Consider the following 24,643-nt stretch of genomic DNA (forward strand, 5'->3'; position numbering starts at 1 on the left):
AAGATAAAGTGGGATCAAGGCAGACAAAAAGGTCCTGCTTCTCCAAGGACTGATACAGCTGAAAGAAAAGAAAGAACTCAGCTTGTACCTACAGGTTTCTTTTCATGAGAGAATAGATACCTCTAGCTAGAACATGGACCTGAGCCATGAGTTGGGTCCTAAGGGCTCAAAAGTAGGCAAAATAGTTACTCAAAGTAGGTCTGGTCAGATCTGGGCCAAGTCCTCAATGGAGAACTAAGAGTCAAGCCAAGCAATCTGAATACCAGTACCAAATCTCAAGGAATAGAAGTGGATTTTGTTTATGATTGATGCATAATGATTGTACAGATTTATGGAATACAATGTGATGTTTCAATACATGTGTACATTGTGTAATGATCAAATCAGGGTAATTAGCATATCCATCACCTTAAACATTGGTCGTTTCTTTGCGATAAGAACATTTAAAAACCTCTCTTCTAGCTATTTTGACATATGTAATACATTACTTTTAACTCTATTCATCCTACTATGCAGTAGAACACCAGAACATATTCCTGCTCTCTAGCTGTAGCTTTGTACCTATTAACCAATTTCTAACCACCCCCATCCTTCACCATCCCATCCTCTGGTAACTGCTATTATGCTCTCTACTTCTATGAGTTCTATGAGAACAACTTTTTACTCTCATGTGAGTAAGATCATGCACTATTTGTCCTTCTGTGTCAGGCTTATTTCACTGAATATAAGTCCTCCAGGTTAATCTGTTTTGCCACAAATGACAGAATTTCATTCTATTTCATGGCTGAGTAGTAAATATTTCATTATATATGTATATATGTATGCTGCGTTTTCTTTTCCTTCTTCTCTTTTTTTTCTTTTTGTTGAGACAGGGTCTGGCTCTATCACCCAAGCTAGAGTGCAGTGGTGCAATCTTGGCTTACTGCAATTTCTGCCTCCCAGGCTCAAGCTACTCTCCCACCTCATCCTCCCCAGTAACTGGGACTACAGGCATGCACCACCATGCCCAGCTAATTTTTGTATTTTTGTAGAGACAGAATTTCACCATGTTGCCCAGGCTGGTCCCCAGCTCCTGAGCTCAAGCAGTCCGCCTGCGTCGGCCTCCCAAAATGCTGGGATTACAGACCTGAGCCACCATGCCTGACCTAAATACTGCATTTTCTTGATCCATTCATCTGTTGATGGACATTTAGGTTGATTTCATATCTTGGCTATTTTGAATAGTGCTGCAGTAAACATAGGAATGCAGATATCTCTTCAACATACTGATTTCATGTCCTTTGGATATATTCCAAGTAGTTGGATTGCTAAATCATATAGTAGTTCTATTTTTAATTTTTTAAGGAACCTTCATACTGTTTTCCATAATGGCTGTACTAATTTACATTCACCAGTTGTGTGTAAGGGTTCTTATTTCTCCACGTTATCACCAACACTTATCTCTAATAAGAAACAGCCAAGAGTCAAGATCTACGTGAAGGTAACTAGAAAAGGACAGAGACTGATTACTGCAAATAGTCTTTGACTGTCATCATACCAGTTTTGTGAATTTATAGTTACTTGGGTTTCTCAGATTTGCTTAAAAGTACAGAGACAGATCAGCCAGAAAAGGTGGTAGGAGAGTGACTGCAAGGGTAGGAAATGAGACATTGTGCCTATAAGAAAAGTAACAACAGAAATCCCCAGTGGGATTTCTTTTCTTTTTAAAAATTTTTTAAAATGTTTTATTTATTTATTTTTTTGAGACGGTTTCACTCTGTCGCCCAGGCTGGAGTACAGTGGCACATAATCTTGGCTCACTGCAACCTCCGCCTCCCAGGTTCAATCTATTCTCCTGCCTCAGCCTCTTGAGTAGCTGAGACTACAGGTGCCCACCACCACACCCTGCTAATTTTTTGTATTTTTAGTAGAGACAGAGTTTCACCATGTTGTCCAGGCTGGTCTCAAACTCCTGACCTCAAGTGATCCACCCACCTCGGCCTCCCAAACTGTTGGGATTACAGGCGTGAGCCACCACACCCGGTCCCCAACGAGATTTCTTAATGTTTTAAACTTATGCTGTTGATTGAGATACATACATAATTTGTACCTGAAATTTCTTCATATTATAGTAGAAAATAGTGGAACATTTGAGCAGGTACCCTAAATGGGCTGTATTCCATGGCTGCTCTAGGGGGGAAGATACCATGAAGGGAAAAAAATAAGAAAAATCTTACAAATTTGGGATCAAAATCTACAGAAGTTTCTCCCTTTTTGATCCCTTAAGGATGATGGTAGTGAAATAGTAACCAAAAAAATCAACAATAGAAATCTCTCTCATAGAACTCTGTACTTGAAAGCTACATGGGAGGTTCCCCATTATCATCATAGTCCCTAGTCAGTGTGAACAGAAGAGCTCTTAGACATTGAACATGGTTGTTGTCAGGTACAAAAGAGATAATGTATGTGAAAACATCTTGTAAGTTGTAATCATATAGTTGATAATTATGTCCTCAGAATTCAGTGCCCTTTAAGGCTCTTGCCAGCCTTTCAACCCAAGCCATTTCTTCCTCTGATTTCCATATTTATTTTGATAGTGCCACTGTTTTTAGTCTCTCACACTGGTTCCAATACTTACTGATTCTTCAGGACCTTTGGCAATTGTCACCTCCTTTATGAAGTCTTTCCTAATTTCTCAACAACCCAGTATATTTTCTCTTCCCCTTTCTCTCCCCTTCCTCTTTTGCACTGATTTTCAGCTTTTGCTTTTTGTTTTCTTTTGTTTTTTTACATACATATGTTTCTGTTATAACACCACATATTTGTTCCTGAAAAACCTCACATTCTATAAAAACATGCACTAAAAAAAGGGTTATGAGAATATAGGGTTATAAGCAGACCACTTAAAATCTACATGACTATAAAAAGAAATTTAAAATTCATATAATTTTTTAATCAGAGCCCTAATAAAAATAGTAACAATTATAATAAAAATACTAGCATGGTTAAATCTCCACTGGCATTTGCACCTAGAAATAGAGCCAGTCCATCCTCTGCAGCCTTATTCCTGGGTCTCATGTTTTCTTCAAATTATAAGGTCTTGAAAATACTCACTTCTCATAAAGACTACTTTGTCAAAATTAAAAATACCATATGGAGATAGCTTTCTTCATCAATCAGTGTTTGATTGTTATTTTGTTTTGTTTTGCTTTTTAACACAGTGCAATATATTTGCATCCTTTGTATTTGCACTTGCCCTTTCCCTGTTTAGCATAACACAGTGGAAAGTGCAACAGTTCTTGAAGCTACAAAACCAAGTACTTCTTGCAGAACACACGTCTGTAGGATTATCATCTTTTTTTCTTAAGGTATTGGTAAGGCTTCCCCTTTAATCGTAAGAAAGCGTATCCATTCTGGAAAAATTACATATGAAACAATATGCCTTCTGTGTTAAACTGACACCATTTCCATATTTATTCATCTCACAGAACTAAAGTACATTAAAGAAACATGTATGTAGCAGAATAAATTATATTACTTTGATCATCGTTCACCCCATTGACTGTGAACTCACTGGGAACAGGAATTGTCTTTAACTTATCTGTGTGCCTGCAACAGTGCATGACATACTGCCTTATGGGGACTCAAAAAGTATTTGTTGACTTAAATTAAATTATTTGTTCTGCTGTATAATAAATATAAATCTGTACTATATGGAAGGTCCTGAATATGAAGATTAAAAAATGTAAACATGGCTTCTCCTGGCCCCCTTTTCTGTCGGTACCTGCCTCTTAAAATCATTAAGTACTAAATTTAGAGATTACGTGCTATTACATACTTACCTCTGTCAACCATGTTGAGACATGTTCTGATGCTTCTTAGAGATTAAGCCCAGTCTGTGTAAAATTCTACCAACTTTGTCTCCATTTCACATTATTACTAAGAGAAAGCAGTAGGGTTTGCAAATCAACTAGTCAGTTTTGTTGTGCTGTATTGATTCAAGTGGTGGAAATAGTTCCTTCTTTCAGCAAGGAAATTACAACTTCAGCTAGTGGAAAAGAAAAAAAAGAAAAGAAAAGTGGAACTACCCATTATTAAATTCATTTTTGTCACAAAGCAATTACAATGGAAATGTATTTCCTTATTTAATTCTTACCTTGGACAAAAGGCATTTAATTTTCTATAGTTGAGACAGTTGCTAAGTATATGACTTATAATTGTCATAGTAGTGATGTATCACTACCATTCAATAATTATTAGATCTAAGGCATTGTACAACAGATCACTCAAGTGAAAGGGGGATAAATATAAGTTCTATCTTTCTTCAGAATGTAAAAAGGCTTCTGCAGAACCCCAAAGTGACAGAGTTTGATGCTGCCCGCCTGGTGATGCTTTATGCTTTACATTATGAGCGACACAGCAGCAATAGCCTGCCAGGACTAATGATGGACCTCAGGAATAAAGGTGTTTCTGAGAAGTATCGAAAGGTAACCAGTTTCCATATTAGCCCACCAAACAGGAACCAACTCTGTTATTATATTCTTAGCTCTAACAAATGATAAATCATATTATTTTTATTTACAGAAATGTATAAATCTGTATTTTCATTTTTGTTTGCTTAATAAAATTATTTTCTTATGAAATGGGCTTCCTGATCCCTAAGCAATCAAAATTTGCTTCTCTTAATAGCTCGTGTCTGCAGTTGTTGAATATGGTGGTAAACGAGTCAGAGGAAGTGACCTCTTCAGCCCCAAAGATGCTGTGGCTATCACCAAACAGTTCCTCAAAGGACTGAAGGTATAGACATCTCCTCTATGCTCTCCTAAGTGAGAACAGTCGAAGCCCCTGAGGCTGAGAGTGAATGAATATGATCTTCAAAGTATCTTGAAGATTGCTGCTAATTTAGTACTATATCAATTAAATGAAATTAAAACTGACATCCTCTTGAAAGCTTTTTCTTTTAGTGCTTTCTGTATTAGAACTGTATCAGCATTGGACCAAATAACTGGGCGGGAAATAACTGGAGATATTTCCGGGAAATACTCAAGAAGAAAAAGACAAATGGTTCTGATAGTCACAGATATTTTACTCCATTTGTTTATAATTAAAGATTTGTTAGGTAGTTTCTTAAGGAAATTAAAGATGAAGCAAACATTTGATCTTTTAAAAATACTTAACTGTTTTCTTAAAATACTCAAAAATTAATTCTAATCTGCTAGCCTTTCTTATGTTTCCTGAAGTTTTTCTGTTTTCCTGGGTATTTCCAGTCTTTTTTGTACATGATCCTTTCCTTTTATTTGCTCTACCTATCATTTAACATTTTCACAGAAGGGTAAGAGGCAGTGAAGACATTATAAAGGATTTAAGCAATCCCATTTTTAAAAATTCCTTTACAATAACTAGCCCTAAATTACAGAGTAATTTTTATGAGATTAGAACATTTCTGACTGATTAAAATAATTGTGAAATTTACCACAGTTCCTATTTAAATCTATCCCATGAAATCTCTATTGAGTGTATATCCTTTTCTGATATGAATATTACTAATTCTTGTATTGCTAGTTTCCCAAAAATGACATAAGAACCATTTTCCCCTGTTTTAGGGAGTAGAAAATGTATATACACAGCATCAACCTTTCCTACATGAAACGCTGGATCATCTCATCAAAGGAAGGCTTAAGGAAAACCTATATCCTTATCTAGGCCCCAGCACACTCAGAGACAGGTAAGCTAACAAAGATGTTAATAATAAAAGCCAGAAACACTGAACAAATAGAAAATTTAGAGTAATGTTAAGCACTAAAGCTGAGGTTATAGCATTCTTCTCCTTTCTTCTGTTAAGATTCTTTTAGTTTTACATATGTCAGTATTAGATATGAATTCCTCTGCTAAGTCTGAAACATTTATTTCTTTTGTACTAAAGAAACAAGTGTTTTGGAGTGCCTCAAATCCTTCTGTACTTCAGTATCAAACCAGTTTACTTATGCCAATTAAGGTTCTGTTCGATGGCATCTGGCATTTGGTGTTTCAAACATTAAGGCCAAAAATAGACTTGCTGCCTGATTGCCCTCCAGAGCAGGTTGTTACTATTTTTACTGAGGACTGGACTTTGCCAAATGTTGCCAGCACACAAACTGAGAGACCTAATTAATAAAGTACATTTGTTACACAGGAGCAAAGGATGGCTTTCTTTTTGAGTATTAACTAAAGGAAGCAATAATTGTCATCTTAATCCAGTGGTTAATTTTTAATAAAAACAAAACTTATCCAGAACAACTTATTTAGGCCAACCCGAAATTTTAAATATTGTATACATAAATTCTACCTAGTTAAAAATTATATTGTTATATTTCTTAGTTGGACCACATGTTATCTAAAGGGGCTAACATATATACTTGAATCCTATTGGATAGATTAATGTGAAAATTTTACTGTTGACATAATTGTTCTATTATTTCAGTTAATAGACATCTAAGAGCCTTGGAAGTATAGTGTTTTATAAACATAATGAGATTCTGAATGGGAAAAATGTTTTGAGATACGTAAATGACTCATGTGATAAAGTGTATTTTTTCACGTTGTCCTTTAAAAATTTTTTTTCTGTAATTTGGTACAGAACAGGAAAAAAAATCATCTTTTAAAAGTCCAAGGTTGAGAGGCAGAACATTTGGTGTTCAATTCAGAGACACTCATTCAGATAAAATGTTTAAGGACCTTGGGATCAAGATCCAGAAATGTCAGCTAAGTGGGAAGAATGAACGCCAGCCCAAAGTTATGCACCTATCTGAGAGGCTTTTTAAAAAACATAACTATTCTTGAACTTTCGCATTAATGTGATAAATAAAAACATTAATTTGCTTATGAATTTATATAAGAATTACTGAACAAGAAATTAGCTATTTATTGCCAAAGGGAAACCATAGGCCACCAGAAGAATGTACTGTGCGTGATCAGTACACAGCAGAAAACCTTTCTAATTTACATAATTCATTCCCACACAAAGCTCAAAATTATATTCCTTGAACAAAATGCACATTTATCAGTTGTCAACATCTGTTACCATTTGTCACTATAACCTAAGTATGCATATAGTTAATAATTCAGTTGCTTTGTCCTTTTATACAACAGATGTTGATTGAATGCTTTCAGTATGTCAAGAGCTGTTGTAGATGCTGGCGATATAGAAGTGACAGGAAAGACAAGGTACCCGCCCTCAAAGAACTTACATAGAGACAATGAGTAAACAAGTAAACTAATGAAGAATATAATTTTACTAAGTGCTATCCAGGAAATAAATAGGGTAATGAGCTTCAAAGTAATTGTAGGGGTGGGGAGGACTACTTTAGATGGAGAGAGAACCTATCTGAGAGGTGATATTTAAGATGAGCTTTGAGTCATAAGAAAGAACTAGACCAGGCATGGTGGCTCACGCCTATAATCTCAACACTTTGGGAGGCCAAGGTGGGAGGATCACCTGAGGTCAGTAGTTTGAGACCAGGCTGGCCAACGTGGCAAAACCCCGTCTTTACTAAAAACACAAAAATTAGCCTGGCGTGGGTGGCAGGTGCCTGTAATTCCAGCTGCTTATGAGGCTGAGGTAGGAGAATCACTTGAACCTGGGAGGTGGAGGTTGCAGTGAGCCAAGATTGCACCATTGCCCTCCAGCCTGGGCGACAGAGTGAGACCCCATCTCAAAAAAAAAAAAAAAAAAAAAAGCAATCACACGATGATTAGGAGAAAAAGCATCCAAAGCAGACAGAAACACCAGAGCAAAGGTCTTGAAGAAAGAGAGAATTTGGCAAGTTAATGAAACATAAGGGAGTGCTTGGCTGGAGCATAGTGAATAAGGAGGAAATAAGAGGTTGAAAGAGAGGCAGGGTTGGATCACATCGGTTCTCGACGACCCTAGTAAAGAGGTTTTTTTTTTTAATGTTATGGGAAGCCATTGAAGAGTTAAGCATATGAGTAACATGAACTTAATTGTGTTTTAAAAGATCATTTGTGGTGAGAATGGATTATTGAAGGCAAAAATAGAAGCAGAGAGACTACTAAGGAGATAACTGCAGTAGTCCAGGTGAGAAATGGAAGTGGTTTGGGTAGGAGGCCAAGAGAGAAGCCAGAATCAATAGACATATTTAGTGACACAGATTTATGGAACAAAGGTAATAGAGAAGTCAAGAATAACTCTCAGGCTTTGAGGAGAAACAGAGTTTTGTTTGTTGTTCAGTTGGCGATGCCTATTAGATAACAAGTAGAAATGTCACATATTGAGAGTCAACAAAAATATTAGTAATATTAAAACCATGGAACTAGATAAGATCACTTAGAGAAAAAGCATAGAAAAGAGAAAATAAGAGAGCCCGGAACTAATCACTGAGTAGAGAATAAGGAGCCAGCAATGGAGACTGAGGAGGAAGCAGAAAGGTAGGAGAAAAACCAGCAAAGCGTGGTGCCATCAAGAGCAAGTGAGTAATAAACTGCATCCAAACTCTGAGAGGTAAAGAAAGTGAAGAAAGTAAAGAATCCATCTGATATGGCAACATGAAGGTCTTTGATGATATTCTCCCCTGGTTTCAGTGAGGTTGGAAGCCAAATTAGAGGAGTTAACAAGATATAAGATAAATTGGAGACACTTAAGAAATTTTGTGGCCAGGCGCGGTGGCTCACGCCTGTAATCCCAGCACTTTGGGAGGCCGAAGTGGCCGGATCACAAGGTCAGAAGATCGAGACCATCCTGGCCAACATGGTGAAACCCTGTCTCTATTAAAAATACAAGAATTAGCTGGGTGTGGTGGTGTGAGCCTGTAATCCCAGCTACTCGGGAGGCTGAGGCAGGAGAATCGCTTGAACCTGGGAGGTGGAGGTTGCAGTGAGCCGAGATTGCGCCACTGCACTACAGCCTGGTGACAGAGTGACATTCCGTCTCCAAAAAAAAAAAAAAATGCATAAAGGAGGAAGAGAAATGGAGTGGTATCTAGAAGAAATTGTGGGCTCAAGAGAAAGAGGTTCTGGAGCATATGTGTAACCCAATGAGAATTATCCAGTAAAGAAGAGCAAATAGGTAATGCAAAAGAGAAAGAAAGTGCTACAGAAGTGAAGTCCTTAAGGAATCCAGAGAACAAATAGAGGGATTGCCTGTGATAGGTGCAGAGGTACTTTCATTTTAACAGGAGAGAAAGCAATATGTATAGATACAATAGGTTTGTAGTTTTGATGGTGAGAATCTGGGGTCATCATGTCTGATTTTTCTCAGTAAAATATGCCAGGTTACCAGCTAACATAAGGGGTATAAAGAAAAAACATTGTGGAACAGTCATCCTGTAGGCTAGGAATCAAGTTTAGTAGGGAAATATAAGTAGGAGTTCTAGGCAAGGTTGAATGCCTAGAAAGTTTTATGGTCATTGATTTAAAATATAGCCAGTAAGCTTAATTGTGTGTCTTTCCTCTGGAAAGTTTGAACCGCTTCAGATTAAACGTGGAAAAGACAACTAGTTGGGTCCAACTAGGATTTGGGGAAATGGAAACAGGAGAGTATATTGGATCATGAGAAAGGTATTGGTGAATGAATTGGAGATTTGATGAGGCCAAAGAATTATTACAGAAGAGTATTAGTATAGGTAAATTGGAAGCTGAGAGGTAGTTATTGGATAAAGATATTTTGAATTCAAGATTTCATAGGGGGTTCAGAAGAAGTAATGAAGAAGTTTAGATTGTAAGCATGGATGTGGGTGGTTGTAGTGGGTAGAAGAAAAGATCAGGATTGCTAAGGAGACCAGGATGTTAAATGAGTAATCCACAGTGATGTTAAAGTCACTGAAAATCTTGAAAAGAGAAGGAGAAAAAGGAGGACAAGTAAGCCAGAGCTAAAGTCTTCAGGGAATAAAAGTGACCAGGAAAGGAAGTCAGGAAAAAGCGGTGCAACTACATTATGAGCTTCTAAAATAGTGGAAATTTTGAAGGAAGAAGGCAAAGAAATGGTTACAAAACTACAGTGAGTGTCACAGAACATACCTATACCACCTCCTGGCCATGCCTAACAGAAGGAATACTGCAAAGGACTTGAAAATACTCTTATTTGCCAATTCTACTTCTAAAAGCTTACTGTATAGATATTCCTGGCAAGTGCACAAAGATACTTAAGCAAGGATGTTCACTGAAGTAATAGCAAAAAAAACTAGGAACAAGCCAAGTATCTATTAATAGAGGGCTGATTACCTAAACTACAGTACAATACTACGTATTCTTTTTTTTTTTTTTTTTTTTTTTATTTTATAGATGGAGTCTCGCTCTGTCGCCCAGGCTGGAGTGCAGTGGCCGGATCTCAGTTCACTGCAAGCTCCGCCTCCTGGGTTTACGCCATTCTCCTGCCTCAGCCTCCCGAGTAGCTGGGACTACAGGCGCCTGCCACCTCGCCCGGCTAGTTTTTTGTATTTTTTAGTAGAGACAAGGTTTCACTGTGTTAGCCAGGGTAGTCTCGATCTCCTGACCTCATGATCCTCCCGTCTCAGCCTCCCAAAGTGCTGGGATTACAGGCTTGAGCCACTGCGCCAAGCCTCTTTTTTTTAAATGCCATAACTCTTCATGGGTGATATGCAAAGCTTTCTAAGATATATTGGATAGAAAAGCAGAATGTTATAACATTTCTTTTTTTTTGAGACAGAGTCTTGCTCTGTCGCCCAGGCTGGAGTGGTACCATCTTGGCTCACTGCAATCCCAGCCTCCTGGGTTCAAGATTCTCCTGCCTCAGCCTCCTGAGTAGCTTAGTAGAGATGGAGTCTTACCATGTTGGTCAGGCTGGTCTCGAACTCCTGACCTCGTGATCCACCCACCTCGACCTCCCAAAGTGCTGGGATTGCAGGTGTGAGCCACTGTGCCCAGCCATAACATTTCTTTTGGGTAAAAAAACTGTAGAATCCTGGGTGCAGTGGCTCATGCCTGTAATCCCAGCACTTTGGGAGGCCGAGGTGGGCTATTATTTGAAGTCAGGAGTTCGAGACCGGCCTGGCCAACATGGTGAAACCCCGTCTCTACTAAAAATGCAAAAATTAGCCAGGCATGGTGGCATGCACCTGTAGTCCCAGCTACTCGGGAGGCTGAGTGAGGAGAATCACTTGAACCAGGGAGGTGGAGATTGCAGTGAGCCGAGATTGTGCCATTACACACCAGCCTGGGTGATAGAGCAAGACTCCGTCTCAAAACAAAACAAAACAAAAAAAGTGTACATGTGTATAAATATGTGCTTGACTATACATATGTATGTATATTTTATATATATAATATATTTTTACAAGCACATATATGTATAAATACAGTAACTCTCTTTTTTGTTTGTTTTGAGACAGGGTCTGGCTCTGTAGTGCAGACTGGAGAGCAGTGGCATGATTTCAGCTTACTGCAAACTCCGCCTTTTGGGCTCAAGCCATCCCACCTTGTTCTCGTAAGTAGCTGGGACTACAGACACATGCCACAGTACCTAGCTAATTTTTGCATTTTTATAGAGACAAGGTTTTGCCACGTTGCCTAGGCTTGTCTCAAACTCCTGAACTCAAGCAATCTGCCTGCCTCAGCCTCCCAAAGTGCTTGGATTACTGGCATGAGCCACCATGCCCTGCCTACAGTAACTATTTCTGAAACAATAATCAAGAAGTTGTTAATAGTCGTTACCTCTGGATATTGAGACAGTAGTTAGTTAGTTACATATCTATCCTTCTCATTAGTTATTGTATTAGGTATTGTAATCTTGAAGTAAATACTACGTTTTGTTAATCTTCGGGGTTTTCACAACATTTAACACAGTGATTTACAAATAGTAGATGTTCAATAAATTCTATAGGCATCTCTTCTAGTTGATATGCCAATATTTATAGTTGGAAAATTTAAACCAGAGAATAAATTTAATTGATGCTATAGAAAATTTAGACTTTTGAAGTTCATAAACAATCCTCCTATAAAACTTTCTGGCTCTGCATTCACTTGGCCACACTATCAGCTCTAGCCACTTTCTTGGCCCTGTATTGTATTGAAAAGAGTCCTGGATTATAGTGATATTTATTATTATTTGTCTCATCATAATAGAAACTCTAGGTTTTATTGTTGCTATAATAACAGAAAATATCAAAGGAAATGTGGCAAGAACACAACTTCGCAAAACGAAAACACTGGTGAAAATTTTTTTAGCCCTAGCTGTTAAATTAGTGTTTAAGCTGTTTGGCAGTATAGCTATATCCACAAATTGGATTTGATCATTCTGCAGATGGGATTCTTGCATACCCTGTCTTTCAAGCTAATTTTTTTTTCTCACTCTAGAATTGCCTCTTGTCTCTGATAAAGGCAAGCAACTTTTTCATTTGGTGAGGAAATGGAGCTATATGATCATGCATTCCAGAATCAGTCAATTCAAAAAGGAAGTACTTTTCATGTTTACACAAATGTAGTAGAATCTTGTCACTACAGCTTATTTTTTGTTTCTGTGAAGCAGCAGTCCTTTTTCATTGACCTTTTTTTGTAGTAAATGCTCATAAGAACCGTATCATTTGTAAATATGTTCAAAAATTACAATTTTAGCCGTAAGTGTAATGCTCCACAAAATAGATAAAATGTTGCCTTTTGAAAGTTTGTGTTTCCACCTAACTTAACCACATATAAAAATAATGTTAAAAATTCTCAATAAGGCGGGCAATGTGGCTCATGCCTGTAATCCCAGCACTTTGGGAGGCTGAGGTGGGCAGATCACAAGGTCAGGAGTTCAAGGCCAATGTAGTAAAACTGCATCTCTACTAAAAAAATACAAAAATTAGCCGGGTGTGGTGGCAGGTGCGGTGGCAGGCGCCTGTGGTCCCAGCTACTCGGGAGGCTGAGGCAGGAAAATCGCCTGAACCCCGGAGGCAGAGGTTGTAGTGAGCCAAGACTGCACCACTGCACTCCAGCCTGTGCAACAGGGTGAGACTCCATAAAAAGAAAAAAAAAAAAAAACCTCTCGACAAACTTGGTATTGAAGGAACATACCTCAAAATAATAAGAGCCATCTATTCCCAACACTCTGGGAGGCTGAGGCGAGTGGATCACGAGGTCAGGAGATAAAGCCCATCCTGGCTAACATGGTGAAACCCTGTCTCTACTAAAAATACAAAAAATTAGCCAGGTATGGTGGTGGGTGGCTGTAGTCCCAGCTACTGGGGAGGCCAAGACAGGAGAATGGCATGAACCTGGGAGGCGAAGCTTGCAGTGACCCAAGATCGAGCCACTGCACTCCAGCCTGGGGGACAGAGCAAGACTCCGTCTCAAAAAAAAAAAAAAAAGCCTTCTATGACAAACCCACAACCAACATCATACTGAATGGGCAAAAGCTGGAAACATTCCCCTTGAAAACCGGCACAAGACAAGAATGCCCTCTCTCGCCACTTCTATTCAACAAAGTATTGGAAGTCCTAGTGAGGGCAATCAGGCAAGAGAAAGAAATAAAGTGCATCCAAGTAGGAAGATAGGAAGTCAAACTATCTGTTTTTAGATGACATGATTCTATATCTAGAAAACCCCATAGTCTCAGCTCCAAAGCTCCTTCAGCTGATAAACAACTTCTGCAAAGTTGCAGGATACAAGTCAATGTACAAAAATCACTAGCATTCCTATACAGCAACAACAGCCAAGCTGAAAGCCAAATCAGAAAGGCAATCCCATTCACAACTGCCACCAAAAAAATAAAATACCTAGGAATACAGCTAAACAGGGAAGTGAAAGAGCTCTACAGTGAGAATTATAAAACACTGTTCAAAGAAATCAGAGAAGCCACAAACAAATGGAAAAACATCCCATGCTCATGGATAGGAAGAATCAATATCATTAAAATGGCTATACTGCCCAAAACAGTTTACAGATTCAATGCTATTCCTATCTAACTACCAACATTCTTCACAGAACTAGAAAAAATTATTTTAAAATTCATGTGGAACCAAAAAAGAGCCCACATAGCCAAGGCAATCCTAAGCAAAAAGAACAAAGCTGGAAGAATCACATTACCCAACTTCCAACTGTACTACAAGGCTACAGTGACCAAAACAGCATGGTATGGGTACAAAAACAGGCACATAGACCAGTGGAACAAAATAGAGAGCCCAGAAGTAAGGCGTCACATCTACGACCATCTGATCTTTGACAAGGCTGACAAAAACAAGCAATGGGGAAAAGACTCATTCAATAAATGGTGCTGGGATAACTGACTAGCCATATGCAAAAGACTGAAGCTGGACCCCTTCCTTATACCATATTCAAAAATTTCAACTCAAGATGGATTAAAGACAAATGTAAAACCCAAAACTATAAAAACCCTGGAAGACAAACTAGGTAATACCATTCTGGACCTAGGAACAGGCTAAGATTTCATGTCAAAGACGCCAAAAGCAATCACAACAAAAGCAAAAATTGACAAATGGGATCTAATTAAACTTAAGAGCTATTGCACAGCTAAAGAAACTATCAACAGAGTAAACAGACAGTCTACAGAATGGGAGAAAATATTTGCAAACTATGCATCTGAGAAAGGTCTAATATCCAGCATCTATAAAGAACTTAAACAAATTTACAAGAGAAAAACAACCCCATTAAAATGTGGGAGGCCAAGGCAGGTGGATCACCTAAGGTCAGGAATTCGAGACCAGCCTAGCCAACATGGTGAAACCCCATCTCTGCTAAAAATACAAAAAATTAGCCAGGAGTGGTGGCTGGCACCTGTAATCGTGCCACGGAAGGCTGAGGCAGGAGAGTCGCTTGAACCTGGGAGGTGGAGGTTGCTATGAGCCAAGATTGTGCCATTGCACTCCAGCCTGGGCAACAAGAGAGAAACCCTGTCACGAAAAAAAAAAAAAAAAAAAAAGTGAGCAAAGGACATGAACAGCTGCTTCTCAAAAGAAGACATACATGCAGCCAACAAGCCTATGAAAAAAAGCTCAATATCACTGATCATTAGAGAAATGCAAATCAAAACCATGGTGAGATACCATCTCACACCAGTCAGAATGGCTGTCATTAAAAAGTCAAAAAATAGGCTGGGTGTGGTGGAGCATGCCTGTAATCCCAGCAATTTGGGAGGCCAAGGTGGGCGGATCACAAGGTCAGGAGTTCGAGACCAGCCTGGGCAACATGGTGAAACCCCTTCTCTACTAAAAATACAAAAATTAGCCAGGCCTGGTGGCGTGCGCCTGTAATCCCAGCTACTCGGGAGGCTGAGGCAGGAGAATGGCTTGAACCTGGGAAGCGGAGGTTGCAGTGAGCCAAGATTACACCATTTCACTCCAGCTCTGGGCGACAGAGCAAGACTCTACCTCGGGAAAAAAAAAAAAAGAAAGTCAAAAATAACAGATCCTGGCGAGGTTGCAGAGAAAAGAGAACCCTTATACCCTGTTGGTGGGTGTGTAAATTAGTTCAACCATTGTGGAAAGCAGTATGGCAGTTCCTCAAAGATTTAAAAACACAACTACCATTTGACCCAGCAATCCCATTACTGGGTATATACCAGAGGAATATAACTCAAATTCTACCATAAAGACACATGCAGCTGGATGCGGTGACTCACGCCTGTAATCCCAGCACTTTGGGAGGCTGAGGCAGGTGGATCACCTGAGGTCAGTAGTTCGAAACCAGCCTGACCAACATGGTGAAACCTGGTCTCTACTAAAAATAAAAACAATTAGCCAGGCATGATGGCAGCTGCCTGTAATCCCAGCTACTTGGGAGGCTGAGGCAGCAGAATTACTTGAACCCGGGAGGCGGAGATTGTGATGAGCCAAGATCACTCCACTGCACTCCAGCCTAGGTGACAGAGTGAGACTTCCTCTCAAAAAAAAAAAAAAAAAAAAAAAAGACACATGCATGGCCAGGAGGGGTGGCTCATGCCTGTAATCTCAGCACTTTGGGAGGCCAAAGTGGGTGGATCACCTGAGGTCAGGAGTTTAAGACCAGCCTGACCAACGTAATGAAACCTCGTCTCTACTAAAAATACAGAATTAGCGGGGGCATAGTGGTGCAGGCCTGTAATCGCAGCTGCTTGGGAGGCTGAGGCAGGAGAACTGCTTGAACCTGGGAGACAGAGGTTGCAGTGAGCCAAGATTGTACCATTGTATTCCAGCCTGGGCATTGAGCGAAACTCTGTCTCAAAAAAAAAAAAAAAAGACACATGCACACGAATGTTCATTGCAGCACTGTGCACAATAGCTAAGACATGGAATCAACCTAAATGCCCACCAATGACAGACTGGATAAAGAAAATGTGCATATACACCATGGAATATTAGGCAGCCATTAAAAAGATGAGATTATGCCTTTTGTGGGAACATGGATGGAGCTGGAGGCTATCACCCTTAGCAAACTAACGCAGGAAGAGAAAACCAAATACTGCATGTTCTCACTTACAAGTTGGAGCTAAATGATAAGAACTAAGGAACACAAAGAAGGAAACAGCAGACACTGGGGTCTACTTGAGCAGGAAAGGTGAAAGGAGGGAGAGGAACAGAAAAGATAACTATTGGGTCCTGAGTTTAATAACTGGGTGATGTAATAATATGTATGACAAACCGCCGTGACATGTGCTTATGTAACAAACTTTCACATGTACCCCCAAACTTAGGATAAAAATTTTTGAAAGAAATAATGATTTCCAGAAATCCTATATGTTAATTTTTTTATTTTTTAACAAAATAAGATATTACCCTTGATTATCCTTGTATATCTCTATACAGCATGAGCTAGCTGCTGTTTTCTAATGTTTGCTGTCTGCATTAATTAATGCTTTGGTTGCTATAGTGAATTACAGAGCGCAGGAAGATGCATACAAAGAATTGAACTTGTGTATTCCACTTAGCTTCAACCATGATATGGAAAAGATTTGCTGTATGTTTTACCATTGGCTTCATCAGAACATCTACTTTTAAAATTCACTGGGAAAAGGAATGAAAAGGAAAAATGTCAGGGATATTTAAACATTGTTTTTCATAGATGTTCTTCCTTAAGTCAGCTTGAATAAGTAGTAGGAGGAGGCTCAGGAAAACATTTATTAATGTTTTCATAACCTAATGTGACATAGTCATCTTTGTGAGGTATACAATTGAGCCAAGCTCTAAGAGCCTATCCCTGTATCTAGGTTTTGTCCTTACATTTATATAACCTACACCCACAGTTTACCACCCATGACATTTTCTTTCCTCTCCAGTAGTACAAAAATACCCTGCCACCCTGAAATGATCAGACTGAAGGACAGTGTTCTCTTGCTATGCTAAAACCCACTTGAATTTGTTCCTTCCCAGTTCTTGCCTTTCTTTTCCATGAGAGACAGATACATTCTCCAGGCAGGTGATGGTCAGAGGATAGCTATGGAGAAGCAACATCGTTTTCCACGATGCTCTCATTTGTCTGCTAAACCGCTTTTTAAATTGACTTATCAGATCAGGAGCTCAAAACAAAGGTGTTAACTGTCTGATTCTTCCCATTAGTCACCAAGATGGTCACTGTACCCCTGCAAGAGAAAGATTCCCTCCCTTCTTTTTAATAAAATAATCTGTGCAATTCATTTATTTACTTAAGTAAATAAAATGTATTTATTTGAGTAATCCATTATGCAGTTTATCTTGAGCAAATATATATATTACTTTCCTACATTTTTCATTTTTTTGGTGAATATAATGTCCTTTCAACCTTGAGTATTTTATTGTTTCTGAACACTTTAACTGCCTCTTATCTTCCTGCTTTTTACATAGTCTGTAACTATCTGGGTAATTTTTCAGTCTTCTTCTTTCCTCCCTCCCCTTTTTTGGAGTCCTCCATAGTCTCTTCTCTTCATCCTTTTGTCCATGTGTACCTGCCGTGTTTAACTCCCATTTATAAGTGAGAACATGCTATATTTGATTTTTCTGCTTCAGAGTTATTTCACTTAGGATAATGGCCTCTTGCTCCATCCATGTTGCTGCAAAGGACATGATATCATTCTTTTTTATGCCTGCTTAGTATTCCATGGTGTATATATACCACATTTTCTTTATCCAGTCCACTGTTGGTGGATACTTAAGTTGGTTCCGTAGCTTTGCTATTGTATATAGTGCTGGGATAAACATGAGTGCATGTGTCTTTTTTTATATAATGATTTCCTTTCCTTTGGGTAGATACCCAGTAGTGGGATTTCTGGGTCGAATGGTAAGTTGTTTTTGTTTTTTGTTTTTCCTTTCTTGAGACAGCATCTTGTTCTGTTGCCCAGGCTGGATGGAGTGCAGTGGCACAGTCACAGCTCACTGCAACCTCGACTTCCCAGGCTCAAGTGATCCTCACATCTCAGCACCATCTACCTGCCCCCGGCCTCGCCAAGTAGCTGAGACTACAGGGGAATGCCACCAAACTGGGCTAATTTTTTAAAAAATTTTTTGCAGAGCTGGGGGTCTCACAATGTTGCCCAAGTGGATCTCGAGCTCCTTAGCTCAAGAGATCCACCTGCCTTGGCCTCCCACAGTGCTGGGATTACAAGCATAAGCCACCAGGCCCAGCCTTTTTTTGTTGTTGTTTTTAAGGAGGAAGAGGGGACATGAGCAGGGACGTACCCTGTGCGTTTGCTCCCCTCCCTGTAGCTTGATTGCTAGTTCTATTTTTAGTTCTTTGAGCTAGCTCTATAATGTTTTCCACAGAGGTTGAATATAAATTTATATTCCCACCAACAGTATATGAGCATTCCCTTCTCTCCGCATCCATGCCAACGTCTGTTGTTTTTTGACTTTTTAATAAACCAAAATAGTAAGAGCCATATATGACAAACCCACAGCTAACATCATACTGAATGGGGAAAAGTTGGAAGCATTTTCCCTAAGAACTGGAACAAGATGAGAATGTCCACTCTCACTGGTCCTATTCAACATACTAAAAGCCCTACCTAGAGCAGTCAGGCAATAGAAATGTAGGACATCCAAATTGGAAAAGAGGAAGTCAAATTATCTCTGTTCACATTCAGTACGATTATATACTTAGAAAACCCTAAAGATCCCTCTAGAAGATCCCTAGACTTGATAAGTGACTTCATTAAAGTCTCTGGATACAAAATCAACATACAAAAATGAGTAACATTTTTATGCACCAGTAACATTCAAGCCGAGAATCAAAGTAAGAGCGCAGTCCCATTTACAATAGACACATACACAAAATACTTAGGAATATATTTAACCAAGGAGGTGAAAGACCTCTACAAGGAGTACTTAACATTGATGAAAGAAATCATAGATGACACAAACAAATGGAAAAACATCCCATGCTCATGGATTGGAAGAATCAATATTAAAATGATCATATTACCCAGTGCAATCTACAGATTCAACATAATTCCTATCAAATTACCAACATCATTCTTCACAGAATTAGAATCCTAAAGTTGATATGGAACCAGAAGAAAGCCTGAATAGCCAAGGTGCTTTAAGCAAAAAACAAATCCAGAGTGACATTGCCTGACTTCAAATTATACTATAAGGCTACAGTAACTAAAAAAGCATGGTACTGGTACAAAAACAGACACATAGATCAATGGAACAGAATAGAGAACCCAGAAATAAAGCCACATACCTACAACCAACTGATCTTCAATAAAGTCGACAAAAATAAACAATGGGGGAAGGACACCCCATTCGATAAATTGTGCTGGGAAAATTGGCCAGCCATATGCAGAAAAATGAAATTGGACCCCTATCTCTTAACCATATACAAAAATTAACTCAAGATAGATTAAAGGCCTAAATATAAGACCTGAAACTATAAAAGTCCTTGATGAAAATCTAGGAAAAAAAATCTCTGGACATTGGCCTAGGCAAAGAATTTATGAAAAAGATCCCAAAAGCACATGCAACAAAAACAAAAGTAGACAAATAGGACTTAATTAAACTAAAGGGCTTCTGCACAGCAAAAGAAATAACCAACAGAATAAACAGACAACCTACAAATAATGCCTCCAACAAAGGACTAATATCCACATCCTACAAGGAACTTAATTTAAAAAAAAAACAACCCCATTAAAAACTGGGCAAAGGACATGAAAAGACATTTCTCAAAAGAATTACAAGTGGCCAAAAAACACTTGAAAAAATGCTCAGCATTACTGATCATCAGAGAAATGCAAATGAAAACCACACTGAGATATCATCTTATACCAGTCAGAAAGTCAGATGCCACCACTCTGGTTTTACCTTCCTACCAGCTCTTCTGAAGCCTTTGTTATTTTCTTTCTCTCTCTTGCTCTCTCGCTCTGGCTCTCGCTCTCTTCTCCCCATCACCCCATTATTTTCAGCCTCTTCTCTGCCGACTTCTTTTCCACAGGTTATAATCATACTAATTTTCTTTTGTTAAATAATAAATTTAAAGCCTTTAGTCCTAGATTTTCCTGTAAGTTATGTCCTTCCCTTCATAGCCAAGCTTCTTGGATAAAGAAGTCCACAGTTACTGTCTTCTGTTTGTCAACTCTTACTCCACTACAACACACTAAAACATTTCTTGCAAAATCACATTAGTAAATCCAGGGGACTCTCAATTCTCACCTTACTTTCCCCACTGCATCATTTCACACTATTAACCATTCTTTTCTTCTTAAGACTCAGTTGGCCCTCAACCTTTCCCTTCTGGTTCTCCTCCTACCTTTCTGAAAATGTCCTTCTCAGTTGCTAATGCTGGCTACTCTTTTTACTTGTATTGTGGTTGTTAGGGACTCACCAAAAAAATCTGTCTTTTGGTTCTCTTCTCATTCTACATGATCTCCCTAGATAAAACTCATCTATTCCCATGGCTTTAGCTACCACATATTCAGGGAAAGCACTAGACCTGAATATGCAGATGTCTAGTGGGCATCTCCATTAAAATATTCCACAGGTATCTAAAACACAACGTGTTTGTGTCTTATGCTCAGTAAGTGTCCTTTTTCTCAAATCTAAACCACTACACCTAGTTACCAAAACCAGAAAACAGTTATGGACTCCCCCTTTACCCCTATCCTCCACATTCAGTCATTGACCAAATACTGAAGAATATGTATTTTTTGTGACTGGACATCCACTACCTCCTCTTTACCCTTTCTAGGATGTCTTTAGTTCTAGGTTTCATCATATCTTCCCAGAAGTCTCACACTAACCTTTTATTCTCCAACTTTTCCCAACAGTTACACCCAATTCATTCTTGCACGGCTGCCAAAACTATCCTTCAAAAAAGCAAATTTGGCTGGGCACGGTGGCTCACACCTGTAATCCTAGCACTTTGGGAGGCCAAGGTGGGCGGATCACCTGAGGTCAGGAGTTCAAGATCTCCAGCCTGGCCAACATGGTGTAATCCTGTCTCTACTAAAAAATACAAAAATTAGTCTGGCGTGGTGGCACGTGCCTGTATTCCCAGCTACTTGGGAGGCTGAGGCAGGAGAATCGCTTGAACCCAGGAGGCGGGGGTTGCAGTGAACTAAGATCGCACCACTGCACTCCAGCCTGGGTGGCAGAGAGAGACTCCATCTCAAAATAAAAAGCAAATTTGATCCTGATAACCTGTGAAAACCTTTCAGTGATTCCCCCATGACCTGTGAGATTTGAGATCTTCTGTGAGCTGGCTTATGCTTCTCCCTCTTTCTCTCACTATGTCCCCAACTTCACTTCTGCCCCAAAGGAAGAGTTAGGATGAGTCCAAAGTTTTTGGCCCAAGCAACTAGAAGGCTAAAGTGACCATCAAGTAAGATAGGGAAAGCTATAGGTAGAACAGGCTTAGGGAAGATTGGGGATTTAAAACATGTTGAGTTGAGAAATAATTAAACATCCAAATGGAAATATCAAGTAGACAGATATTTAAGTCTGGAGTTTAGAAGAAAGGTCTGGGCTGGAGATGGAGATTTGGGAGCCATCAGCAGATAGATGTATTTACAACCAAAAAACTGGGTGTGCTTATCAAGGGAAGGAAATGTGCTGTTTCTCTGGTAATTAGTAATGTAACCACTTGTCAGTGTGGCTGTTCAGCACTTGAAATGTGTCTAGTGCTACTGGGGAATTAAATATTTAATTTTATTTTGGTTAATTTAAATTTAAATAGCCATAAGTGACAAGTGGCCACTATACTAAATGGAGCAGATGGAGGGAATGAGTTTAGGTTAAGAAGAAAGGAGGACCGATGTCTGGACTCTGAGTATTCCACCATTAAGAGGTCACAGAGATGAAGTGGGACCATCAAAGGATACTGAAAAGTAGCAAGGGAAAAAATCAAGTATGAAATTTTCTGGAAACCAATTGAAGAAGGTGTATCCAGGAGGAGCAAGTGATCACCTCAGTCATATGTTGCTGACAAGTCAAGTAATATAAAACTGTTCTACCTCACCTATCATCAGGCAATAGTTTCATAAGGAGCTCGCAACCTAGATCCCTCCCATGTGTAGTTCACAGTAGGATTTGCACTCCTATGAGAATCTAATGCCTCTACTGATCTAAGAGCAGGCAGAGCTCAGGCCTGAAAACCCGCTGCTCACCTCCTGCTGTGCCCCCACAAGTTCCTAACAGACCACGGACTGGTATTGGTCCTCAGCCTGGGTTTGGGGACCCTTATCATAATTGACACTTTACCATAACAACCTCTTCATCATTGGTAGCTTGTATAACTGTTTTATGGAGGGAGGTTTTTTTGGGGTGTGTTTGTTTGTTTGTTTTTGAATATGGAATCTCACTCTGTTGCCCAGGCTGGAGTATGGTGGCACGATCTTGGCTCACTGCAACCTTCACCTCCCAGATTCAAGCAGTTCTCCTGCCTCAGCCTCCCGAGTAGCTGGGATTACAGGCACCTGCCACTACACCCGGCTAATTTTGTATTTCTAGTAGAGACGGTTTCACCATGTTGGCCAGGCTGGTCTCGAACTCCTGACGCCAAATGATCCACCCACCTTGGCCTCCCAAAATGCATACAGGCATGAGCCACCGTGCCTGGGCTTGTATAACTTTTACTGGGGAATCTCTGCAATTTAGAGACTATCTGAACATTTAAAAATAGCCACAATAGCTGATTCTGTTTCAGTGAAGTCCCACAAGAACAAATACTCTCTTAGTTAATTCCTTCAAGGTATTTTAGAAAGAGAGAGAGAGACAAGCAGGAAGGAAATGTAGGGTTAGGGTTTTTTCCAAGATTTATACACAAGCATGTATATTCCTTGATTAAAGATGTTTCTGGTTAGTTTTGTGCAATAACATTCAAAATGGATGCTTCTGCTTGATGTAGTTTTAGTGTCCAATGAGTGATTTAACAAAATTATTTGCCTAGTAGGATTAATTTTATCTTCTTTTGATAGCATGAGAAAAGAAAAACAGGACAAACATTAGTGATTTTGAAAATAATTTGATCTCCTTCTTGGTGATATCTACAGAAGGAGCTGATAGGAGGAACATTCATTTTGCTATGAAGCCATTTTGATAAGGATTGAAACAGGAAACAGTAAAACAACACAGTGCTACTCAAGTAAAGCTAGTGACTGAGCTGTGTTCACATGTCCAGTATCAGCTACACTCATGGCTTTTTTTGGTTTCTTTTTCTTGGTTTATCAAAGGATTCAGAAAAAATATTTCAAGAAAAGATGGAGTTCCTAGAAGCACCATTAATTTATGTGTCCCATTCTTTTTTTTATACTCAAAATACTAAATGTTTCTAGTTCCCATGTTTTGGGGACATGCGAATATGCCAGTTCTTTCAAAAATGTTTTGAGGTCCTTGGACAGAGGCCATTGTAATAGCACTGTACTAAGTATTTGACAAAAGGCTTATACATGAAAGGAGATGTGTAGTATTAATACAAGCATACAAACATAAAATACTGCTGTATTGATATCATGTGACGGTAAGGCACTCTGCACCCTCTTGAATATAAAAGAATATTTCTACATTTGGTTCCAGCAAACACTATTGTGCTATTCTGAAATCCACAGCACAGAAATTATAAGACATCCGCTCATAAACAGAAAGCAAATCACTATTCAGCATTTCCTGCTCTGTTTCCTGCCAATTTCAGATAATTAAAACTTTTTTTAAACCTTTTATTCTATTCTGCTTTAATTCTGCTTCCTCCACCAAAAAAAAAGGTTTAGAAATTAAAACTCTGTGTATATAAGTCACAGTCCTTTTTTTTTTTTTTCTTATCCTGTGATATTATCTCATTCTTCATTATTGCAGACCTCAGGATATCATTGTGTTTGTAATTGGAGGAGCCACCTATGAAGAGGCTCTAACAGTTTATAACCTGAACCGCACCACTCCTGGAGTGAGGATTGTCCTGGGAGGCACCACGGTGCACAACACGAAAAGGTAAAGGAGAACATTCATTCTACAGCTGTGTCCTCCTTCCCAGAGGATAAAGCTTAAATTCCCTTTATGTTGGAAAAATTTGGTCAATACTAACCAAACTGCTGTAGACTGAAATTCTCTGGTGTTTGCAGCTCCAGAATAATTTAAGAATTTGTGAAACAAAGGATCTATAGTAGTTAAGTTCATTAAGTTCATAAATCTCTTTATTTGGTCAAAGACCTAGAAAGTAAGAACCATCTTACACTGTTAACAATTTGTATTTCCTGTGTGTTCAAAAAAGGAGAAACCCTTGGACCTACTTCATAAGGAAGGGGGAAAAATTAAAAATTGGGTTTTTTTTGTTTTTTTTT

The 24,643-nt window shown here is 39.0% G+C and overlaps 1 protein-coding gene across 6 annotated transcripts in view; it reads left to right on the forward strand.

Moving 5' to 3' along the window:
* The window catches only part of VPS45 (vacuolar protein sorting 45 homolog), an 82,030-nt gene that overhangs the window by 22,963 nt on the left and 34,424 nt on the right, over positions 1-24,643 (forward strand). For 5 of the 6 annotated variants that reach the window (XM_025386108.1, XM_025386089.1, XM_025386072.1 and 2 more), the window contains 4 exons: positions 4,308-4,466; positions 4,669-4,776; positions 5,583-5,704; positions 24,162-24,293. In XM_025386108.1, the coding sequence (XP_025241893.1) occupies positions 4,308-4,466; positions 4,669-4,776; positions 5,583-5,704; positions 24,162-24,293 (521 nt within the window). Of the gene's footprint in view, positions 1-4,307; positions 4,467-4,668; positions 4,777-5,582; positions 5,705-12,285; positions 12,515-24,161; positions 24,294-24,643 lie in introns of all 6 variants that reach the window. The other variant, XR_003119496.1, reaches the window with a different exon arrangement.

The sequence above is a fragment of the Theropithecus gelada genome, chromosome 1 (genome assembly GCF_003255815.1).
Source record: "Theropithecus gelada isolate Dixy chromosome 1, Tgel_1.0, whole genome shotgun sequence".
NCBI lineage: Eukaryota > Metazoa > Chordata > Mammalia > Primates > Cercopithecidae > Theropithecus > Theropithecus gelada.